The following is a 20445-nucleotide window of genomic DNA, read 5'->3' on the forward strand; positions in this document are numbered from 1 at the left end:
TTTACTTACGCGAATTTTTTAAAAGTCTCTGAATGTGTGCTTGACCGCTTAGATTTGCTTTGGTAAGTACTTCTAGGCAGTTTCCCTCGCGTTTTCTTCTGCTCCCCCCCTCAATCGCTCAAAGGTTCGTGCGCATGGGAGGCGTCCCTCCCCCACTCGTCTTTTCTCCGTTCAGTGGGGTGGGGTGGGGAGCTATCTTTTTCCCTTTACTAAACGCTTCAAAATTGACTCACGTTCATAATTGATCGTTCGACCTCGCTTTCATTTCATTTCTGCCGCACGATCTCCTGCGCTTGCCCTGGTCAGCGTCACTAAGTCCATTCGGCCTCACCGTTGGAATGAAGAGGCGCCTCAATTCTCCAGCATTCCACCGTCGAAGAGGTGACCTCTTAAAAAGTTTCATTCGCCGGGCCCCTGGGGTGGGTTGCGAGCCTGCGCACCCCTTTCTTCGGCTGGAGCACAGCTTCACCCCCGGGAGGTCCGGGCGGTGAGTCTGCTAGCGCGCTGCCATAGGAAGAGCGCATTAATTTCGTAAAGCTACAGGCACACACACACTTAAGCATATAATGTTTAGTATAAATTGTTATTCTCAAACATTAGTAACAGTAAAGGTTTCCCTTGCTCGAAAGCTAGTCGAATCCAACTCTTGGGGGCGGTGCTCATCTCTGTTTCCAAGCTGAAGAGCCAGCACTGTCCAAAGATGTTTCCGTGGTCATGTGGCCGGCTTGACTAAAACGTTGAGGTGGACGGAACGCTGTTACCTTCCCACCGAAGCAGTACCTATTTATCTACTTACACTTTCTTGCTTTCGAACTGCTAGGTTGGCAGGAGCTGGAGTTCAATTCGTCATGTAGCACTAGGGTCTCGACCTGCTGGACTACAGACCTTCCAGTCTGCAGCTCAGCGTGTTAACCTCTAAGCCACTGCGGCCCCTTCTCAAACATTAGATAAGTGTTAATTCACACATCACTCCAGCATACATGTCCTTTACACAGTGGAACATGGGGCAAACCCCAGGGAATGCTTTCCTTCCTCCCCTCTTCTCCAGTACATTTTCTATGGAAAAACAGTTACTCTTTTATACTGATATACAAATAGGCTGTACTAGTGTGATCCACTTGGCATTGAAAAGGGATCCATGACACAGTAGATTATGTCCATAGGACATGGAATGTGCAGTCTGGATGTGTTAAATGATCCTAACATGCAGAGACATTCTAAATGTTTATATCCTTCCCACTAAACTGCACTAAAAATTGTTTGTTTTTGTTTTATTTACTTCAGAAACATGATGGGCAATTTACAGTTATTCAGCTAGTAGGCATGTTGAGAGGGATTGCTGCCGGAATGAGATACTTGGCTGACATGGGATACGTACACAGGGACTTAGCAGCACGCAACATTTTGGTTAACAGTAACCTTGTTTGTAAAGTGTCAGACTTTGGCCTGTCCAGAGTTATAGAAGATGACCCAGAAGCTGTCTACACTACAACAGTAAGTTGAGCATTACTGCCCCACAAAAGCCTTCTCACTGAACTATTTTAACACTTGGGAGAGGTTTATATAACAGGAATTAACCATGGGTAGCCAACTTGAGCTCCATTTGAAAAGAAAAGAAAGTGTTCGAAGAGGCAGGCTGAAAGCACATAGTGCAAACACCACCAAACCTGTTTCAGAAGGCTTCTGTAATTTTCAGTGCAGCCCACAGCTGTGTTGAGTACTGCTGGCAAATCTCCAGCTGATTACCCTGAGGCCCCTAATTCTTATGTTCCCTAAACTACAGAAAACTAGCATGCAAGGCAGAAGAATAAGCTAGAATCCTTGACATGTTAGTTTTCATTATAAAGGTTGCTTTTTATATGGGGTGGGAAAGCAATCAAATATATGATTTTGGTAGTCAGAAGTACTACAGTAAAAGCCACAGAGCTTGAGTTTGTAAACTGTCTAGCTTGTTTCGGGGGGGGGGGGATTGTCTAGCACCTGTGAGCTGTTGGCAAGTTCAAAGGAGGAATGTAGGGACAAAATTCATCTCCTAGTTTTAATTTTCTTTCACAAATACGAAGACGGTAGTGAAGCTGTAATTAATCCACATGAAGTAATGAGTCTACCTGAAGCTGTCTTTGGTCCATAGGGTGGCAAAATACCAGTAAGATGGACAGCACCAGAAGCCATACAGTACCGCAAATTTACATCAGCCAGTGACGTATGGAGTTATGGAATAGTTATGTGGGAAGTCATGTCTTACGGAGAGAGGCCTTACTGGGACATGTCCAATCAAGATGTAAGTTTTTTTAAAAAACCAAAACGTTTAAAGTTTTATACTGCATGGATGCCACAGAATTAAATAAGTAGAGCATATAAATCAAATGGCTAAAGTCTTCCCTCTAGGAACGTAATCAATGCCACCAAGAAGTAATATGTTGTAATATAAAAGAATAACTGTTCCGTATTTTAATGCAATAACAATGTCATTTTTATGTATTTTTATGGTTTACTTTTTATGATCTTCCTATGTTTATAAATCCCTTATAGTAACTAATATTAATCCTAACCACTACACAACATTTCATGGGGCAACGGCTGTTGAGCAGTAGCAAGCAGCTGGGCCTGCATGAGTTATGCAAGTTGCATGGTGTCAGGTTATGCAAGTTGCATGGTGTAGTTGACAAACAATGGCCACTGAGAGAATTCCTTTCATATAGCTACAGGTGCTGCTTCTATTATGGGTGAGGGTTGACCCAATGTATTTTCAGCTGCCATCACTGATGGACAGTAGTTGGCTAGGTATTTCCCTACTGGTCCGAATCTTCCACAGTTAACAATGTTTTCTCATGAAGATGTTTTTGGCTGACAAAATCAAAGTATAAATAAATCATAATAAATCTATTAAATTCTTGACATGGCCAGATTTGTGGATAGTTGGATCCATGCTTTCCATCTTATTTTCTTCATTTGTATCCTGCCTTTCTTCACAATGGGAATCCAGTGCAGCTTACATCATTCGCCTCTCCTCCATTTTGTTCTCACAACAAATCTGTGAGGTAAGTTAGACTGAGAATATGGAACTGACCCAAAGTTACCCAGTGAGCTTCCACAGCAGAGTGGGGATTCATGGTCCCAGTCTAAAACTCTAATCAGTCTAAAACTCTAATTGCTTCTCTGTTGCCTTAGGGCATTGTTGTTGTTAGCCATTCACTCATGTTTGAATTGCCAAAATATTTTGATCTTGTCAGCCAAAAACATCTTCATGAGAAAACATTCTTAGCTGAGGAAGATCTGGACCAGATTGGGGACTGTCTCCATAGGGTATAATGATCCTCCCCTGTTGCGGGGGGGGGGGGCAGCAGGCAGGCTCCCATCATTGAAGGGAAGACAAATTGCTTTCCCTTCAATAAAGGGAACGTGCCACCACTGTGGTGTGACTATCTCTGAGCTCTGTATTGTAGACAGAAGTTCTGTGTGATGAAATCTTTTCAAAAGGTTTAATTCCTTGCCTAGTCATATAAGAAGAAACATTTGCCCTTACAGGAAACTTTAAAGTCTTCTCAGTTTTGCATAACAGGTCCCCTGCCCCCAACCCCAAAAGCATCATTTTGAGGAGCTTTTCAAGCTACAGTGGAATAGGGAAGGAAAGAAGTTCCATTCCACTGTTAGAAATTGTTCCTCCACTGGAAAGTACTACTGACTCCAATGCAGTGTCGTGTGGTAGCTGGAGTTTCAGATTAAGATCTGGAAGACACTGATTCAAATTTTCACACTGTCATGAAAGCTTGCTGAGTGGCCTTAGACCTCACTGGGTTGTTGTGAGGATAAAACAGAGAGAACTATATGCTGCCCTGAATTCCAGGTGAATTCCAGGACAAAGGTGATAAAGTCCATACAAAACAGATATCTTATGTGACATGAATGTGAGTTGTTCATATAGTTGTTAAAACTAAATTCTCACTCTCGTGATAACTTAAAGCTATGTCTATATTGGACTCAGCTGCTAAGTGCTTACAGTATGAAACTGAGGTGTATCTGAATACTTGTGACCAAGGTGTTTGACTCTGTTAAAACTACTTGCATAACTTTTCATAGATGGAGATAAATTTGATATAAATGTATAGTTATAAGCTATCATAAATAGTGAAGATGTTTGCTTTTGAAACTATCTAGAAATTAATGTTTTGACCTTTTTCTGTCATAATCACATCAAGTAAAACTTTGAATTCTCATTTGATTGGGTCATAAGTTACAGGAGACAGTAGCATGCTACTGAAAATGGCTTTTCTGCAGTTCTAATTACTGCCCACCTTGACACACTTGAATATAGATACTCCCCCCACACCCTTATTTCTTTCCTTGCCAGACGAAAAACATGAATAGTTCCAATGTAATCAGGGCCAAAGCATTTGCAAAGTTATGAGGCAGGTGATTCTTTATTCCAGAGAGACAGGTTTTTCTGTAATGTATACTTACATCATCCTTAGTGTAGCAATAATATTCTTGTCTTTTATACCTTTCACCCAATTGGTTTTCCTTATGGGAATCAAATATGACATTAGACCTTAGTTAGGTCCTTCCATTCCCCAAACCCTTTCCTTCCCAGGTTCCATGCCCACAACTCCAAGAATTTCCCAACCCAGAGTTGGTAACCCTAGAATCAAAAAGAACAAGTGACATTTCATTTCCTAGTGGAAATAAACATATGTGAAAATAAGGGTTAGGGGTACCATGTCATTTCAGTGCAATTTTTTAAAAGTTGATATACATCAGAGGGTTTTTTTTAATCTACTGTATACAATTTAAATGACGAGAGTTTGGCAGAGTGCAAAGTTGTTAATATTTGACAGGTCTCAGTGTCAGAGATCTCATGGACTGTCAAAATATGGGAAAACAAGTCTGTGGGGCAGAGAAATATTTACATTCCCTAGACACCCAGTACAGTTTCATTTCTTTTGACACCTTCCTTCTGTACTAGATTCAAACATAAAAGGTGTCTGACAGGAATATAAGATGCCTCAAAGGCAAAGCTTACCTATCTTTCAAAAAAAAATGAGACAGTATAAGAAGTAGAGGGAAAACTCTGACAAAATCAATATTCTTGTACTCCTTGCCAAAGTTTTACATTGCACTTAAGGTATTTTGTTGCCCCTGTAAATACCCATGTGAATCAGATCTTGCTATTTCCAGCTGCTATTTCTTACAAGAACAACAGAGAAGTTATAGTCTGACACATATATAATATATAAACTAATATATAAATCATATTGTGTACATAAGTATTTGTTCTCTATTTGGTGAATAGGGCTTTTAAAAAAAATAGTGATCATATGTGATAACATGTCCACATGTGGCTTTTTCATGTCATATATAGGCCTTATTCCCAAGGTCACCTACCCCATGTTCCAGGAAAGTGGGCAACTTCTTTAGAAACTGGGATAATTTCATCATTACTATGAGCCCAAAATAAAGCTAACAGTTTTATTTTTAAAGCACAACACACCTTGTCCGTGATTATTATATCAAGGTTGTGGAGATGAAAATGTTCTGTTATGAGGCTGGATCAATTTAGGCAACTGAATGAGGAGGTGGAATGGGGCACACCACTGTTGAATGATAGCCCATAAAACAAAACTCCTTCCAAGTAGAAAACTTAGTACAGAGAAAGGTTGTTATTATTATTATCATCATCATCATCATCATTATTAAAACTTAGTACAGAGAAAGGTTCTGGCCATGCCTTTTCCTGCAGGACTGCATTAAAACTTGCAGAGAACTCCCCTCCCTTTTTTAAACATCCCAGACTAATAGATCTCTGGAGAATTTGAAAGCTTGCACACTGTTTTTCCCTAAGCCCTTCTTACTTCAGATATACAAGGGTTGTTGGCTAAGGTTCAAAAAAAAAGTTCAGCAGTAGTGGGGAGAAGCATCCCTATTCAGAGGTGCCCTGGTAATTAAAAGGATTATATTGTAGCTATATATTGTTGTTTCTGTGTGTTTGTGGTGGTGCAAAGGGCATACAGTAATTATATGGTTCTTTTGATTCATGAGAATTGTGAATGTGGTTATTCATGATCTGCAGAGTGAGTACCCCTGACCTAGTAGATTGCGCAATTAAAAAGACAAACAAACAAACAAAAATCCCAAACACAAAGTATAATTCACAAAGTATATATATTTTAGCTCTGTTATTTTTAAAACAATATTTGGACCTTGACTGGGGGGAAAAAAACTTGAAGCACACACAAAAAAAGGATTATATTAAAGGTTTGGAAATTTCCAATTATATAATATGAAAATAGGTGGAATACTGTTACTTTCAAGACAAACTTTTACTGAGGGAAAAAGAAATATTTCTGAGACATAGAAAAATTGCATTGAAATTTCCTTTCTAAAAAACAGAGAATCTGACATTCAAATGATTCCTTTGTTGATTTGGTTTTATTATTTTCCATGGTTTGGTTTTTTACTTTTTGCTGTTGATTTTATAGAGTTGTTCACATATTTTACAGTTTCTATGGACAATCTATATGGTATTTATACATACAATCATTATTATATATGTGCTATATGTGAGAATTTCTTGATGTACAAATGACATTGAAAAATGCAGGCATTTTATAGGAAATAAACTGGTACAAGGAAACAGAAAATGCCATGAAAATAAAGAATCTCGGGATTGATTTCTAATGGGGAGAAGAGAAATGAAAATAGGGTGAGACATTAGAAATCAGCTCTGTTTTCAGAATTTCCCAACAAGGGCAAAAATGTTGTTGATGCAATATTGATAGAGATCTGCAGAAACAATGTGGTGGACAAATATAAAATTGTGTAGAGTTACAATAATAGGGATCTGTGTTAAAATGAATTCGGAGTGCACACCCCTGTTCTTGATGCAAACTACTTACATTTTTGCAAACTTCTCTGGAGACTTTGAAAAGTTCACATGGTATTGCAATTGTTCATAGTAAACATTTACAAAATATTCACAATTGCAAGTACACACAAATGAAGCTTTGAAATAGGGGGGAAGTGAAATGGAGTGCTTGATGAGCTCACTCTGGAGCAGGCCACATAGAACTGTCCATTTAAGAAGCAGTCGTCTGTTAAGTCAACTCCTGCCACCTTCCACAAAAGTGATGGCCTCTCTACTTGTGTTCCTGGATTGTTTTGCTCATATGGAGACTGTGTTGTTCTGAGCACCTCAGGGTGATCTTGCTGGTACTTGGCCTGTGCAGCTCAGTGTACTGCAGGAACACTATATGCAAATGTCTTTGCCACATTCCTAAGTTGCCTCCTCCTTGTAGCGTTGGTGTATCTGGCTCGATGTTTTCCAGGAGCTTTCTTGGGGGCAGTAAGAGGCAAGAAGGGGAGTTGGTGTGAGGGAGTGGTGATGTGGTGGACATTTCTTCAAGTTCATGAGGGAGGCACACATCGAAATGGCTCCTAGAAATGTCCTTTACTATCTCCCCATAAACATTCATACCGTCGAGTCCGACTCTTCACGACCCCATGGACCAGATCATGCCAGGCCTTCCTGTCTTCCGCCGTCCTCTGACATTTGCTCAATTTCATGTTCGTTGCATCTATGACACTGTCTAACCATCTCCCCATAAACATTCATACCCTGGCCCTGATCTTATAGAGGGGGAGGGGGAGGAGTATTAGAAGCCACTGTGAAGGCAGGGCTGGCAAGATCACTAAGGCGCTACTGCTGGGGCAGGCTCCCTCGTGGCTTTAAGCACCCTGCAACCACTGCTGCACCTGACAGACAACTGCCTGTTAGGTGTAGGAGGTGATGGGAGTGTGTTGGAAGCCACCCCACCTCCTCTCCTACACCTGACAGGCAGCTGCCTGTCCAGTGTAGGAGGGGGGAGGGGGAGGAGTATTAGAAGACACTGTGGAGGTGGGGCTGCACCTGACAGACAACCGCCTGTTAACTGTAGGAGGTGGGGAAGTGTGTTGGAAGCCATCAGAGAGGCTGGGCCAGCAGCTTTGCTTCACCTCACAGGTGGTTCTTGGCCACTCCTCATTCCCTCAACTATCATTAGCTGTAACTGATGGGGGGGTTTTTACCTCAGAACACTGAGCTTTGCAGCTGACCAATCAGAGAGTGGGGGGTGCAGGGAGGCAGCCGCCTGGGAGCCACATAGGAATCAATGGGGGAGCACATTTTCCCCCTTTTGACCCACTTAGAGGTCAAATTTCTAAAAATCCCTTCTTAGCAAGCACCTATGTCATGGTAGACACGCTCTCCCCAAATTTGGTGTCTTTAGGTCCAGCGGTTTGGCCTGGGTGTTAATTTTATGGTGAGGGGACTTTCTTTTATACATATAGATAGATGGACCTGTATCCTACTACTCCACTCGTCAAAGTCTGAAGTCTTCCTCCAACTTCCACTTAAGAGCCCCTTAAATTGAAAGAAGGCCCCTTATGTTGGAAGAAAGTTTAGTGGAATAATAGGATACAGGCCACCTTTTCTTTATACCTTGCTCAGTACCACAATTCTCACCCTTCAAAACTGAAAGGATTTTGAGACTGTAAAGCAAACCATCAGACCTACAGCAGCCTCTTCATGTATTAGCTGCACTCAATCACACTCATAGATAACAGTGGTAGAGAATAAGAAAAACAAAATTAGAGCTATTGGAATGCATGAGGCATAAAAAGGGACACGTTAGATAAACAGTGAATAATGTTTAAACAGAATGATGGATAGTAAAGGGAATTAAGTTACAGCAATAATGGCATGTTACATTGCACCTTATTTTTTATCTTGAAATTATTCCACAACATACATTGCTGCCTACTTGCTTTATGAACTGATAGTCTTAATGTGTTTATACTTGTGATTGTCTCTCCATCAAGTATATTTTTATTCTACCCTTTCTCCAAGGAGCTCAGGGAAATGCATCTGGTTCTTCCCTATTTTAGACTGGGTGGGTCAAACTGAGAAGGAGCCGCACTACCGTCACCTAGTGAGCTTCATGGCAGTGTGGGGATCTGAACCCTTATCGAGTCAAACAGTCTACCACAACTTTGTATCACTACATCCCAGTGCTGTTCTGTATTCATGGTGTTACACTATCTTATACGTTTCCTCAGTGATGCTTTGCTTTTCTGTGGAAGATTTTGGTGCCAAAGCCTGCTTATTCTTTTTCATTTTTTCTAACAATCCCTTTTCATTTTGCAATCTAGCATTCCAATGTATTTGCACACATCAGACTAATTCTTTTTTTAAGATATACACAAAGATAGTATGTACACAAAAACCTTGGGCAGTCACCAGTTTTTATTTGTCATATCAGCTTTATTTCCTAGCGCTAATCCCAAAAGAAACCACTGATGTTGGATTTCTCTGCAAACTGCAAAATAAAGAATCTTATGTTACCCTTCAGGAATAAGCAGTTCTAATGCAATTATGTCAGTCCATAGCAGTATCTTCAGTGTTCCCCCACCCTCCAAAAAGACAGCATTTAACACTTTATTTCAACTCTTTTTGTCTGCACATTGCTTCCCAGTGTGGTTTCTTATCCAGCCCTAAGGGCTTATAGCAGTTTCCTGTGATTTCTTCCCCCCTCCTTTCTCATATCTTTTGCTTAAATCCCAAATGGAATCAGCTGAGGAAGTGAAATACTGGGCATAAGTCTTGCTTCAGAAATTGTCCCTCTGTACCATATCACAGCACAGCACCTTTCCTTATATGTCTAGATTTCCCTTCTACTGATTCCTTCAGATATTACCCAGCCAAGCTGTGCTTGCTCATTTTACATTACTGGTTTTGTTGTCCACTAGTTTTCAGATAATTTTCTTCAAGAGTTCTTGCATAAATGCCTAAACCTCTGTTCATTAAAAGCTACTTGTTTCCTTGCCCAGAAAAAAAAATGCCTTTTGGGTAAATGCTATTGCTTTCAAAGAGCATCTCTATGTATCAATTTATCAGCTGCACCCTTGGTGAATTTAATTGCTGTTCCCTGCTGCTGATTTGACTAGGTAATGCAACCATGTTCTTAGTACACACCGCAGAATAATCTGTTTAATAAGCATGGAAAATAAAAACAAGTTCATTATACAGCAACATGAATGCAAGTGTCAAAACAACAGGCTGCATTTGAAAGATACATTTCATAAAGCTTCTTTGATTATTTAATTTGGCCATTCAGTTCTTTTTGAGCTGTAAAAAAAAATCTAAACCATGTTGTTTTGCCTACTAGGTTATAAAAGCAATTGAAGAAGGGTATCGTCTGCCAGCACCCATGGACTGCCCTGCAGGGCTTCACCAGCTGATGCTAGACTGCTGGCAGAAAGAACGGGCAGAAAGGCCAAAGTTTGAACAGATAGTGGGCATTCTGGACAAAATGATTCGGAACCCAAACAGCTTGAAAACGCCTTTGGGAACCTGTAGCAGGTAAAGTTACTGATTATTTTTCTAAGCTGGATATTTTTAGACTGTTCATATATATATTGGTTGCTGTTAGCCTCCTAGGAGTTGTACAAACATCTTATGTTCAGGCTGTCTTCACAAGGATAAACCAGTAGATCTTGGCCTATACAATGCATCATAAACCCAAGACAGAAGGGTAACAACATCCATTTTTTTAAGAACAAGTTAGAATGCATTATTACTGATTTAGACTCTCACATCTTGTTTATTTGTACATCATTTCCTGTCCCAAAGCAGGATACAGTATTTAAAACAAACACCTAAAAGATCATAATCCCATCAAAAATTTATTAAGAGTTACAGAATTAAATACATTAAAATGCAAGATTATTAAAAAGAAATAGATATGCTAAAAGCAGCAACAATATCTGTGCTCAATTCATATAAATGCTTCCCTGTATAAAAATGCTTCCCTGTATAAAAAGTTATGTCAGATAGTCAGGAAAACAGGCGATCTAATTGACTTTGAGATTAAGTGCCACAATGTGAGTGCTACTACACAGAATGCCCTGTTCCATTCCCTTATCTAGATAAATAATGGTCTTGTAACAGGGCCTCTCAACCTAACAAAGGGGAGTGCTTGCCTCTCACAGGTTCATTGCAGGGGGGAAATAACCACATATATATCCCATGTGTATTTTCTTGAATTTTTTAAAAAAGGTCTGTTCACAACTTCCATTTATGATTTTCATAATTCTAGCACATTTTAACTGGAGTAAGTGAATGGTTTGTGGCTATGAAACCATGATGTACTAGTTTACTTTCAGTTATTTTCTCTTTTATCTGAGACTAACTGATACAAAGACCCATTCTTCCTCATGTATTCAATGTAGCTTACTCCCAAGTAAGCATATATTGGATTTAGGGTTGCCAGGTCCCCTATGGCCACCAGCAGGGGATGGGGGGCTGCCAGATCCAGGTTGGGAAACTCCTGTAGATTTGGGGATGGAGAGGACAGGGACCTCAGGGAGTACAATGCCACAGAATCCACCCTCCAAATAATCTATTTTCTCCAGGGGCACTGATCTCTATAGCCTGGAGATGAGCTGTAATTCTGGGGAATCTCCAGGTCCCACCTGGGGGTTAGCATCCCTAATTGGATTGCAGTCCTAGGTTTATAGTCACAGAATGTCAGGGCTCTTGTGGAATAAGGGCCATTTGGGTATCAGATATGCTGACTTAGTATACCAGCTGGATCAGCACACAGTCAAATGGGTGATTTGTATAGCAAACTCCCATGCTACTTGCCATTTAGTCCAAATAACTCTTTACCAGAATCACATTTAGTGCCACAGCAAGAAAGCTGACAGGGGTAAGCCACCACCTAAACATAAGATTAAATCAAGTCCCACCAGTGAGATAATAGTTCATCGGATTCTTCATCTCTTTTCTTCCCATTGACTAATCTACATTTGATAATTTGGAGCAAGACTTTTCTCTTCTATGATTTTGCATAAGGCCAAGCCCATTCTGACACTGCTCCTAAAGGAATAACACTTTTATCTAGTTCTCAGTGAATCAGTGATGTTTATTCACAGTACATAATATTGTTCTCTGTTTCTATGCTCTTTTCTTATTTAAAGATGAGCACTAGTTATAGGGCTTTTGTTGTTGATGTGAGAGTTGAAGAATGTTCTGAAATCTTTAGGTTCTTGCCATAACAGTAACCCAACTGGAGATTATAACTTTCTATTCCTAATGCCAATACTGTAATTTTTCCATTACAGTAATAATAACTTTGGATTTCTTTCCCCGCCTAGACCAATCAGCCCTCTTCTGGACCAGAATACCCCTGACTTCACTACATTTTGCTCTGTAGGAGAATGGTTACAAGCCATCAAGATGGAAAGATATAAGGATAACTTTTCAGCAGCAGGTTACAATAATCTTGAGACAGTAGCCAGAATGACTATTGAGTAAGTTAATTGTTATGTCTGTGGTTTTGAAACTGAATAACAGCCTAGTGTTAAGAAATTTGTGTAGTCTCAACGATCCTCAAAATGGCTTGAGTAATTATCATTTATTTCAACAAAAAGTCTGTGAAATGCAGAGAATCAGCCATGTGATGATGTCTTTCAATTGCTGCAGTTACAGAAAAAAATTCCCACAACTGCCATCGCCACTACTAGTAAGGCTACATAAAAGACAAAATATAAGTGTCATAAAAATAAAGTTACATAAAATATTAAAAAGCATTTTTTAAAACCAGAGAAAGAAGGATAAATGGGAATCAACCATATATTGCTAAAAATGTTGTGTAGCACGACCAACATTTTTATTTACAAAATTTATAACCTACCTTTCTGCCCCCACAAGGCCTGCCATGCAATTTATAAGATACATGATAAAATTACATTATAAAGCCATTATAATAAAAACATACATAATAAAACCATTATAATAAAAACATTTTAAAACATACATCATTAAAACTACTTTAAAATAGTTAAAATGCATACAAAACATAATAACATTGGTTAGGAAGGAGATATCAGTGAGAGAATGCCAACAAAACAAAAAAGTCTTCACCTGCTGGTGGAAAATGTCAATAGAAGGAGACAGGCGAATCTCCCAGGGAGAGTTTCAGAGCATTGATGCTATGACAGAGTCTGATTCTGCACTGGCTTTTCTCTCCATTGTTTTAGCAAACCCACATTGGAACAGGAATTCCCCTCTGCATTGCATGCCATGCTACTTTTACTTCCTTTGATAATTGGATTTTATGGTACCTTCTGCATAGATTTATGGCCGTTCAGGGGTGACTTTGCAGTCAGTGCAGCATTGGCCCGGGGTATTTGAATGCGGTTTTGAGCTGCACTTTTTCCTCCCAGTTGAGAAAATGTGGCGCAAATGCTAGATGCAGAATCACCTAAAGAAGGCCCTCTCCCAGGTTGCTATCTGAGGAATATGCTGCTCAAAGTGTCAGGAATCCATACTTGTCCTTGGTGACTAGATCATGGTGCACTGATGGTCACTTACACAGTACAAGGAATTCCAGCTGATCTCTGATTGATTGATTGATTGATTGCCAACCTTTCTCACTGAGACTTGTGTATGACAAAATATTAAAACAGCCAGCATGAGACATCCAATAAATGGAGTAGGACTAAGATTACAGAACTGGAAAACAATATAAAAACCAATGACATGCAGAAGGTGGATTACAGAGGTAGAAGACAATGCATTAGAAGCAGAGTGATGCATACAGTAAGCAGTGAAACAGACTTCAATCCTGTTCACTTTTAAAAGAACCCTACATAGTAGTTCTATTATACTATAGTTTTAATCCCCTTGTAAGAATGTCCTCCTTAACATTTCTGTTTTGCACATTCTTTGAAATGCTAGAACTGTGGGAGATTTCCTGACCTCCACAAGATAGAAACTCATATGAATGGCCATTTTCCAATCTTACCCATTCACAGGGTGGCACTTTCAGAAGGCTTTGCTCAGATGAGTGAAGTTATCATGGTCAAGCATATTGGGGGTGGGGTCCTGCAGGTATGTGTGTCCAAGGCTTTGTATTTGATAACCAGACCCCGGAATTAAACCCAATCTCTAATAAGAAATCAATGGAGTGACTGTAGAGTGGGTGTGACATGAATTTTCTGCCTAAAACCTGATAGTAAATGGGATGTGGCATTCTGCACCAACTGGAGTTTCCAAACTGACTTTAAGGCAGACCCATGTGGAGTGCATTACAGTGGTCTAACCCTACGGTAACCATACCATGAATCCACAGGGGCAGATCAGCCAAGTTGTGGTAGACAGGCATCTTCCTGGTTACATGGATTTTGAAGAATTAACTTTTTTCAGGTGCACCTTCTTTCTCCAGCTGTAATGTTAGTTACAGTATAATGTATTAGCTGAATCAGTGAGTATGAGTTGGATCCCATCAAAAGTGGGAATCACATTGTACTTCAAGACCTCTGCCTTCCGAACCAACATTAATTCCATCTTGTCAGATTCACTTTCAACTTGTTTATCCTTAGCAATTTAACCACAGCAGTAAGAAACCTGTTCAGTACCTCTATGGCATCACTAGGCAATTTGGATAAAGTAACGTAGAGCTGAATGTCATCAGCATGTTGATGATGTCCTACTTTAAATTGACAAATGATACCCCTTGAGGGCTTTACAAAAAGAGTGAATTACATGGAGGATAAGACCAAGCCTTGAGGAGTCCTGCAGGCAAATCCCACATTGATGACAACTGGTCATCAACCCTCGTTCTGCCCATATGGAACAATTTAAACCAGTCCAAAGCACTTCCCTTAATCCTGACTTCTGCCTCCCAAGTCCAAATCAAGGCTGTCAATAAATTCAGTTAGAGCAACAAAGAGGCACAGTCCTTGTTTACAGTCAGATGGAAATCATCGACTAAGGCCACCTGCACAGTCTCCATCCCATAAGCCAGCCTGAAGTCCAACTGAAAGAGGTCTAGAGCAGATGACTTGGGCTGTGCCTCATTCCTTTATTAGTTTGCAATAAATGGAATAGTGATTTGCAACACTATAAAGGCTGCTGTGTCCATTTCTGGAGGCTCTGTTTTGCTGAGTTATGAGTGTAGGAGACACTGGCTGAAGATGCTTCCTTGTGAGCCTCAATCAGATCATTTCCCCTTCTCCATATTTTCTTAGTTATGTTACTAAGTAATCTGCTTCCTACTGAGACTACTTAATAATTCAGTTTCCCCACCATCTTGGCTAATGCAACTACAAATAATCTGATGATAACTAAATAATGTTGGGAAATTATAAGTGTAATGTCTTCTCCACTTTCCCCACAACATTCACACAAAGGGTCACCACATATCCTTTGACAGACACTCCAGTATTCCTGGAGAACAAAGAAATCACTTGTGCTCACTTTTTGACAAGTTATTAACGGTTGAAAAGAATGTGTCTTTGTTCATTTTGTAAGAGTTGTCTAACTATGCTGTCCATCACACAGAACATTTTAAAACTTTCTGGAGAGCATGAGATATTGTAAATCATACCTTTCTACTCATGGATGAATCTTCCTTTGACTGAAGGAGTATTCTGTTCACCAAACTATTCCTTCTACTCTAAGAAGACTCTCTGTGAGAAGAGTATATTTCAATTCAATTCAATCCATTATCAGTTAATTACCTAACACTGAACTCTTGTCTTTTCTTTTCTCCTAGCGATATTATGAGCTTAGGGATCACATTGGTTGGCCATCAAAAGAAAATCATGAGCAGCATTCAGACTATGAGAGCACAAATGTTACATTTGCATGGCACTGGCATCCAAGTGTGATAAGACGTTTCTCCCTTGTGAGGGAGGTGACAGACTGAGAACAGTGCTGGCCTTCAGTCTTCTTGAAGTGCTGCTAGAAGACACATGATTTCCTGGGTCCTTCCTGCAGACAACAGAAGGCCCATAAGAAGCACCTACAGACTTGAACTCCTAAGTGCCACCAGAAAGTTACTTAAAAAGGGAAACCAGAACCACCAATGGCGGCAACGAAAGCAGTGACAATAAACAAAGTACTACCTGAAACACCTACAAACACCTTGAACTCTCTAACCTCCTTTTTATCTAATGGACTTTTTAAAGTGTACATAAAGGATTTTAAAATAAAGAAAGAATATATTTGTCAGATAAAAAATCATGATATTGTTAAAATCAACAAAATATTTTCCTTAAATCCTTTGATTTCAGCCTCTTTTTTTAAAGAAATCAATTGTGTTTCTTCTTCATATAGACCTTCTTTTACTGTTACCTTTATATCTTTGGACCTTCTTAGTGCTAAGCATATGACACATTATTACACTGGGGACCACTGAAAGATTGCAGGAGTTTCCAGAGACACAAGAAGTGCAACTAAGAAATGTGTCTGGCTGGCCACTGGGAGAGATGAGGCAAGGTTAAGGTTGGATTTTCTTTATGAAGTTTACTTCTGTCTGTTAATTCAATACCACTTTAATGTGGTTTGCAAATTGGCAGGAAATCAGGAAAAAAATTGCCAAGTTCTGATATTTTTAAAAAAAACAATTTTGTATAACTAATCACATGCTTTCTTTAAATAGAACATGAATAAAATTGAAAGTCTAGCAATAATGTTCCCTAGAAAAGCCTGGGCACTTTTAAAGAAACTGGTTGAAAGATTACTTTAGTGGATTGCCTGGGTTAAATGAAAGCTGTACATCTGCAACGTTAAACTTTCACTGAATGATTGTAGGAGTGTCAAGAAAGACAGGTGTAGTGTTGCCGAGCCTTTGAATCTGAGCACATTTATTATTCATTATTATCATTATTATTATTATTATTTTCTCCAGTATTTCACATTAGAAAGTCTGGGAGAACTAATTGGCATATAATTAAAATGAGATTAAGTTGAATGTAGTCCCTCCCATAAAAATAAATATTTGAAGGTGCAATCCGGAAATTGGTAGGCGTACCAGCATCCCACTAAAGTTAATGGGAAATTAAATTCCATTGCTATGTTGGGACTTAGCACCAGTTCATACATCTTTTGTGTGGTGGTGGAGTAGCCATGTATATGACATCATAAATGAAGTCACACCATGCCATGTTATGTAATCATCTACCTTCCTTGTTGTCTGGAAGGAGTTGCTTTAGTTGGGCACTGCTGTACTGTGGAGGAGAAATGGGACATCTGCCCTTGGCATCTAAAAGGGAGCATGGCTGCCAGCAAGAGTGGGGAGGTTGTGGAGTACAGAAGCCATTCCAGAACCTGTGACTTGGATAAAGTGAAATGATTCCATGAATGAACAAAAAAATGTTTAAATCCCTCACACGTTCTGAGGAGGAGTAGGAAAATAAAAACCCTTCCCTTGCAAGGAATGCTTTCCTATATTTCCAGTTCAACATGGAATCTATTAGAATACGACAGTTCTAGATCTCTTTCAACAAATGCTTCCACCCAGGGCTTTTCTTTTTTCTTTTTGAGAAAGAGGTGCCAGAAATCTCAAGAGGGAAATGAAGTTTTCAATCTTGAAGAGGTTCTGGAACTCCATTCCAGCACGTTCCCCCACAAAAAAAAAGCCCTGCTTCCACCATTGGAAACCACGGTTCAAATCCAGTTTCCTGTGGGAACAGAATACCCACGTCCTATCCTACCTAGCCTAATAGAATACCCACATCTTATCCTATCCTACCCACATTCTGTTCCTATGGGAATAGAATACCCACATGGGAACAAAATATCCACATGAACTAGATATATTCTAACTTTACCTGGATTGCACCTTTGGGGCATAGTCCCAAAGGAATATCTGATGCACAATACAGGGCAGAGAAAATTAGGTACCTTTATGCCTCAGTGAAAATAAAGTCATTTGAGAACTGAATTGTGCCATGAATTCCCAGTGATTTCTATGGGACTTAAGAGTACCTAACTTTCTTTGGATTCTCATGTGTAAACCCAGTTAAATGAATGAGAATTAAGAACATCTGTGGGGTTTGCACAGGAGACATTACTATCAGATGGTGCCTTTCAATTTTCTATTCGAGCTGTATAGTGTAAGGCAAGTGGCAGTTTAGAATTTTCGAGGGTTTTTTTTAACAAGGTTTTTGCTGCTCTAGGCACAGTCATTCAAGACTTCTGACTGAAAGGTAGCTGTTGAATGAAGTGACTTTTTTAAGAGACCATTTTAATTTAATATATGCGTACTTGAGTTTAGTGAAATGTAGAAGTACCATAAGCAATAACAAAGTGTGTTGCAGGAATATATTTAAAAAAAGTGATAAATGCTGTCAAAAAAAAATCATGAAAATCGTGAGCCACCCCAGCAGTGAATAGCTGTACTTCCAAAGAGAACTGGGCTGCTCCCATTGGTTTTCATACCGAAAGATCCTAGGGATCAGTCATATAAAATTTAGTCTTGTTTGATAATGTGGGCATCCACAAAAAAGAAAAAAAGAAAAAATACTGTAAATGTTCCTTTGTAAAACTTGTACATTTTATTTATACTGTCTTGTTTTGTACACACATTTCTGTGTAGTGAGCTCTGAATACATTGAAAATGCACTATATTTTTCTATTTTACCTACAGAGCATCACAAGAACATTTTATTTCAGTGCTACATAATGTGTTTTCCCACATTTAGGACCAAAGATAGCTACAGAAAACTCAAATAGATCATTTGCCCTCCCTCATTCCCCTGCCACATTTTTTCCCGTTTTAGACCACTGTACAGTGTTATATTTGTCATTTTATTTATTTCTTTGGTTAGCAAAATTGCTGATTATACTAATTTTTTCTTATTTTCCCGTTTGTTGAAGAAAATCTGTAAAAAACGATTGAACAAAAAATATTTGAATTAACATAATCCCATTACATAGACACTTCCATTTGTAATCTTTGTAATAGACTGTAAATATATTTTTGGAAATATAACAATGTGCAAAGGGTTATTATTTGTTGTCCATTTATAGTACAGTCACACCAGTTTTTTATGTTTTTTGAAACAAAAAATATAGGCAAATATATTAACCTCATACTGATTTAGAAACTCACCTTCCTACGCACTGGTTGCTGAGATTTATGTATATTTTTAATGAACTTAAAATTACTGAATCTATTGTTTGAAGTTAACATTCTATAGCCATACAGACTGAACCTTAGCATGTTTACTGAAAACTGACCTCCATTCATTGGCCATATATCCAGCAAGGATGTGTATGACAGCAACCCTATGCCTTGATCCAGCTAGGGCCATGCACATGCAGAACCAAACTTCTGTGCATGTATCCCTAGCTGCATGAGAAGGCACAGATACAGCTGACCTCTGAGAAGCAGCAGGAGATAGAGCTACTAGAGGGGTGAGTGTTTTTAATTTGCTTTCAGCTGAGGTGATTTAGCTGTGTGGGGGGACTGTGTTTGGGAGTGTGTGGGTGAGTTTTGAATTGTTGCAGAGTCTTGGCTGCTTGAGATAGGGTGAGAAAGGGTAATTGTTTGTAATTGAGTGCCTGAGTGAATTTGAATAGCTGCTGGCCACGTCCTTTGCTGGGGGAGGCTTCTCGCCAGAGCCACGAGCCAAAGGGCTCTTGACCTATGGCTCTTAGACTAGGGACTCTGTAAGAAGCCCAGGAAGAGCCAGAAAGCCGGGGCCCAAGTCTCCTTGGGTTCCCAGTAAAATAAGTAGACTTCTTCAAGGAGAACCACATAAATACAAAGGCTTTTAAAAGGGGGATTATACATTATTATTATTTTAAAAGCAATTATGAAGCCAGAATGTCAGCAGGGGGTTGGGGGCTATCCAGTGTTTTGCACGGAGTGTCTTATGTATGACTCTCTGCCCATGGGACAGAAGTCTTGGGTGTGTGCCCGGTGCTCCTGGTTCTCAGGGAATGAGTTTGGATCCTTGAGGCCAAGGTGGCTGACCTGGAGAAGCAGAGACAATCAGTTAGGTGCATGGAGAAGACTCTCGGGGACTTGTTAGATACGTCCCACTCTGAAAATGGCAGCCCTGCTGCTGTCAGCGAGCATGAGGGTTGAGAAGAAACAGGGACCTCTTCTTCAGCTGGTGAATGGGTATCCATTTGCACAAAGGAACCATCCCTGGGAAGGGCGGGAGGGGGGCTCTTGGTAGTTGGTGATTCAGTCCTTAGGTAGATAGCTGGGTGGTGAACCCATGTACTGACCATATGGTGACTTGCCTGCCTGGTGCAAAACTAGCGGACATTACGCTTGTTCTAGATAGGCTGGTAGACAGTGCTGGGGAGAAGCCAGTGGTCATGGTACATGTTGGCACCAACGATGTAGGAAAAGGCAGTCATGAAGTCCTGGAGGAAAAATGTAGGCTGCTAAGTAGGAAACCCAAGGCCTGGACCTCCAAGGTAGCCTTCTCAGAAGTGCTACCTGTTCCACGTGCAGGGCTGGAGAGACAGGCACATATTAGAAATCCCAATGCATGGATGAGACGATGGGGTAGGGAGGAAGGGTACAAATTTGTTAGGCACTGGGATGCTTTTTGGAACAAGAGGGAGCTGTACAAAAGAGACGATCTCCACTTGTCCCAAGAAGG

At 39.9% G+C, this 20445-nt stretch overlaps 1 protein-coding gene across 2 annotated transcripts in view; it reads left to right on the forward strand.

The window, feature by feature from the left end:
- Positions 1–15949, forward strand: part of EPHA7 (EPH receptor A7) — a 286870-nt gene extending 270921 nt beyond the window's left edge. For both annotated transcript variants that reach the window (XM_015412827.1, XM_015412826.1), the window contains exons 13-17: positions 1285–1494; positions 2132–2281; positions 10200–10393; positions 12190–12345; positions 15594–15949. In XM_015412827.1, the coding sequence (XP_015268313.1) occupies positions 1285–1494; positions 2132–2281; positions 10200–10393; positions 12190–12345; positions 15594–15708 (825 nt within the window). In that variant the 3' untranslated portion in view covers positions 15709–15949. The remainder of the gene's footprint in view (positions 1–1284; positions 1495–2131; positions 2282–10199; positions 10394–12189; positions 12346–15593) is intronic.
- Positions 15950–20445: the final 4496 nt, after the last annotated feature.

Source organism: Gekko japonicus, unplaced genomic scaffold, assembly GCF_001447785.1.
Source record: "Gekko japonicus isolate JY-2015 unplaced genomic scaffold, Gekko_japonicus_V1.1 scaffold1111, whole genome shotgun sequence".
NCBI lineage: Eukaryota > Metazoa > Chordata > Lepidosauria > Squamata > Gekkonidae > Gekko > Gekko japonicus.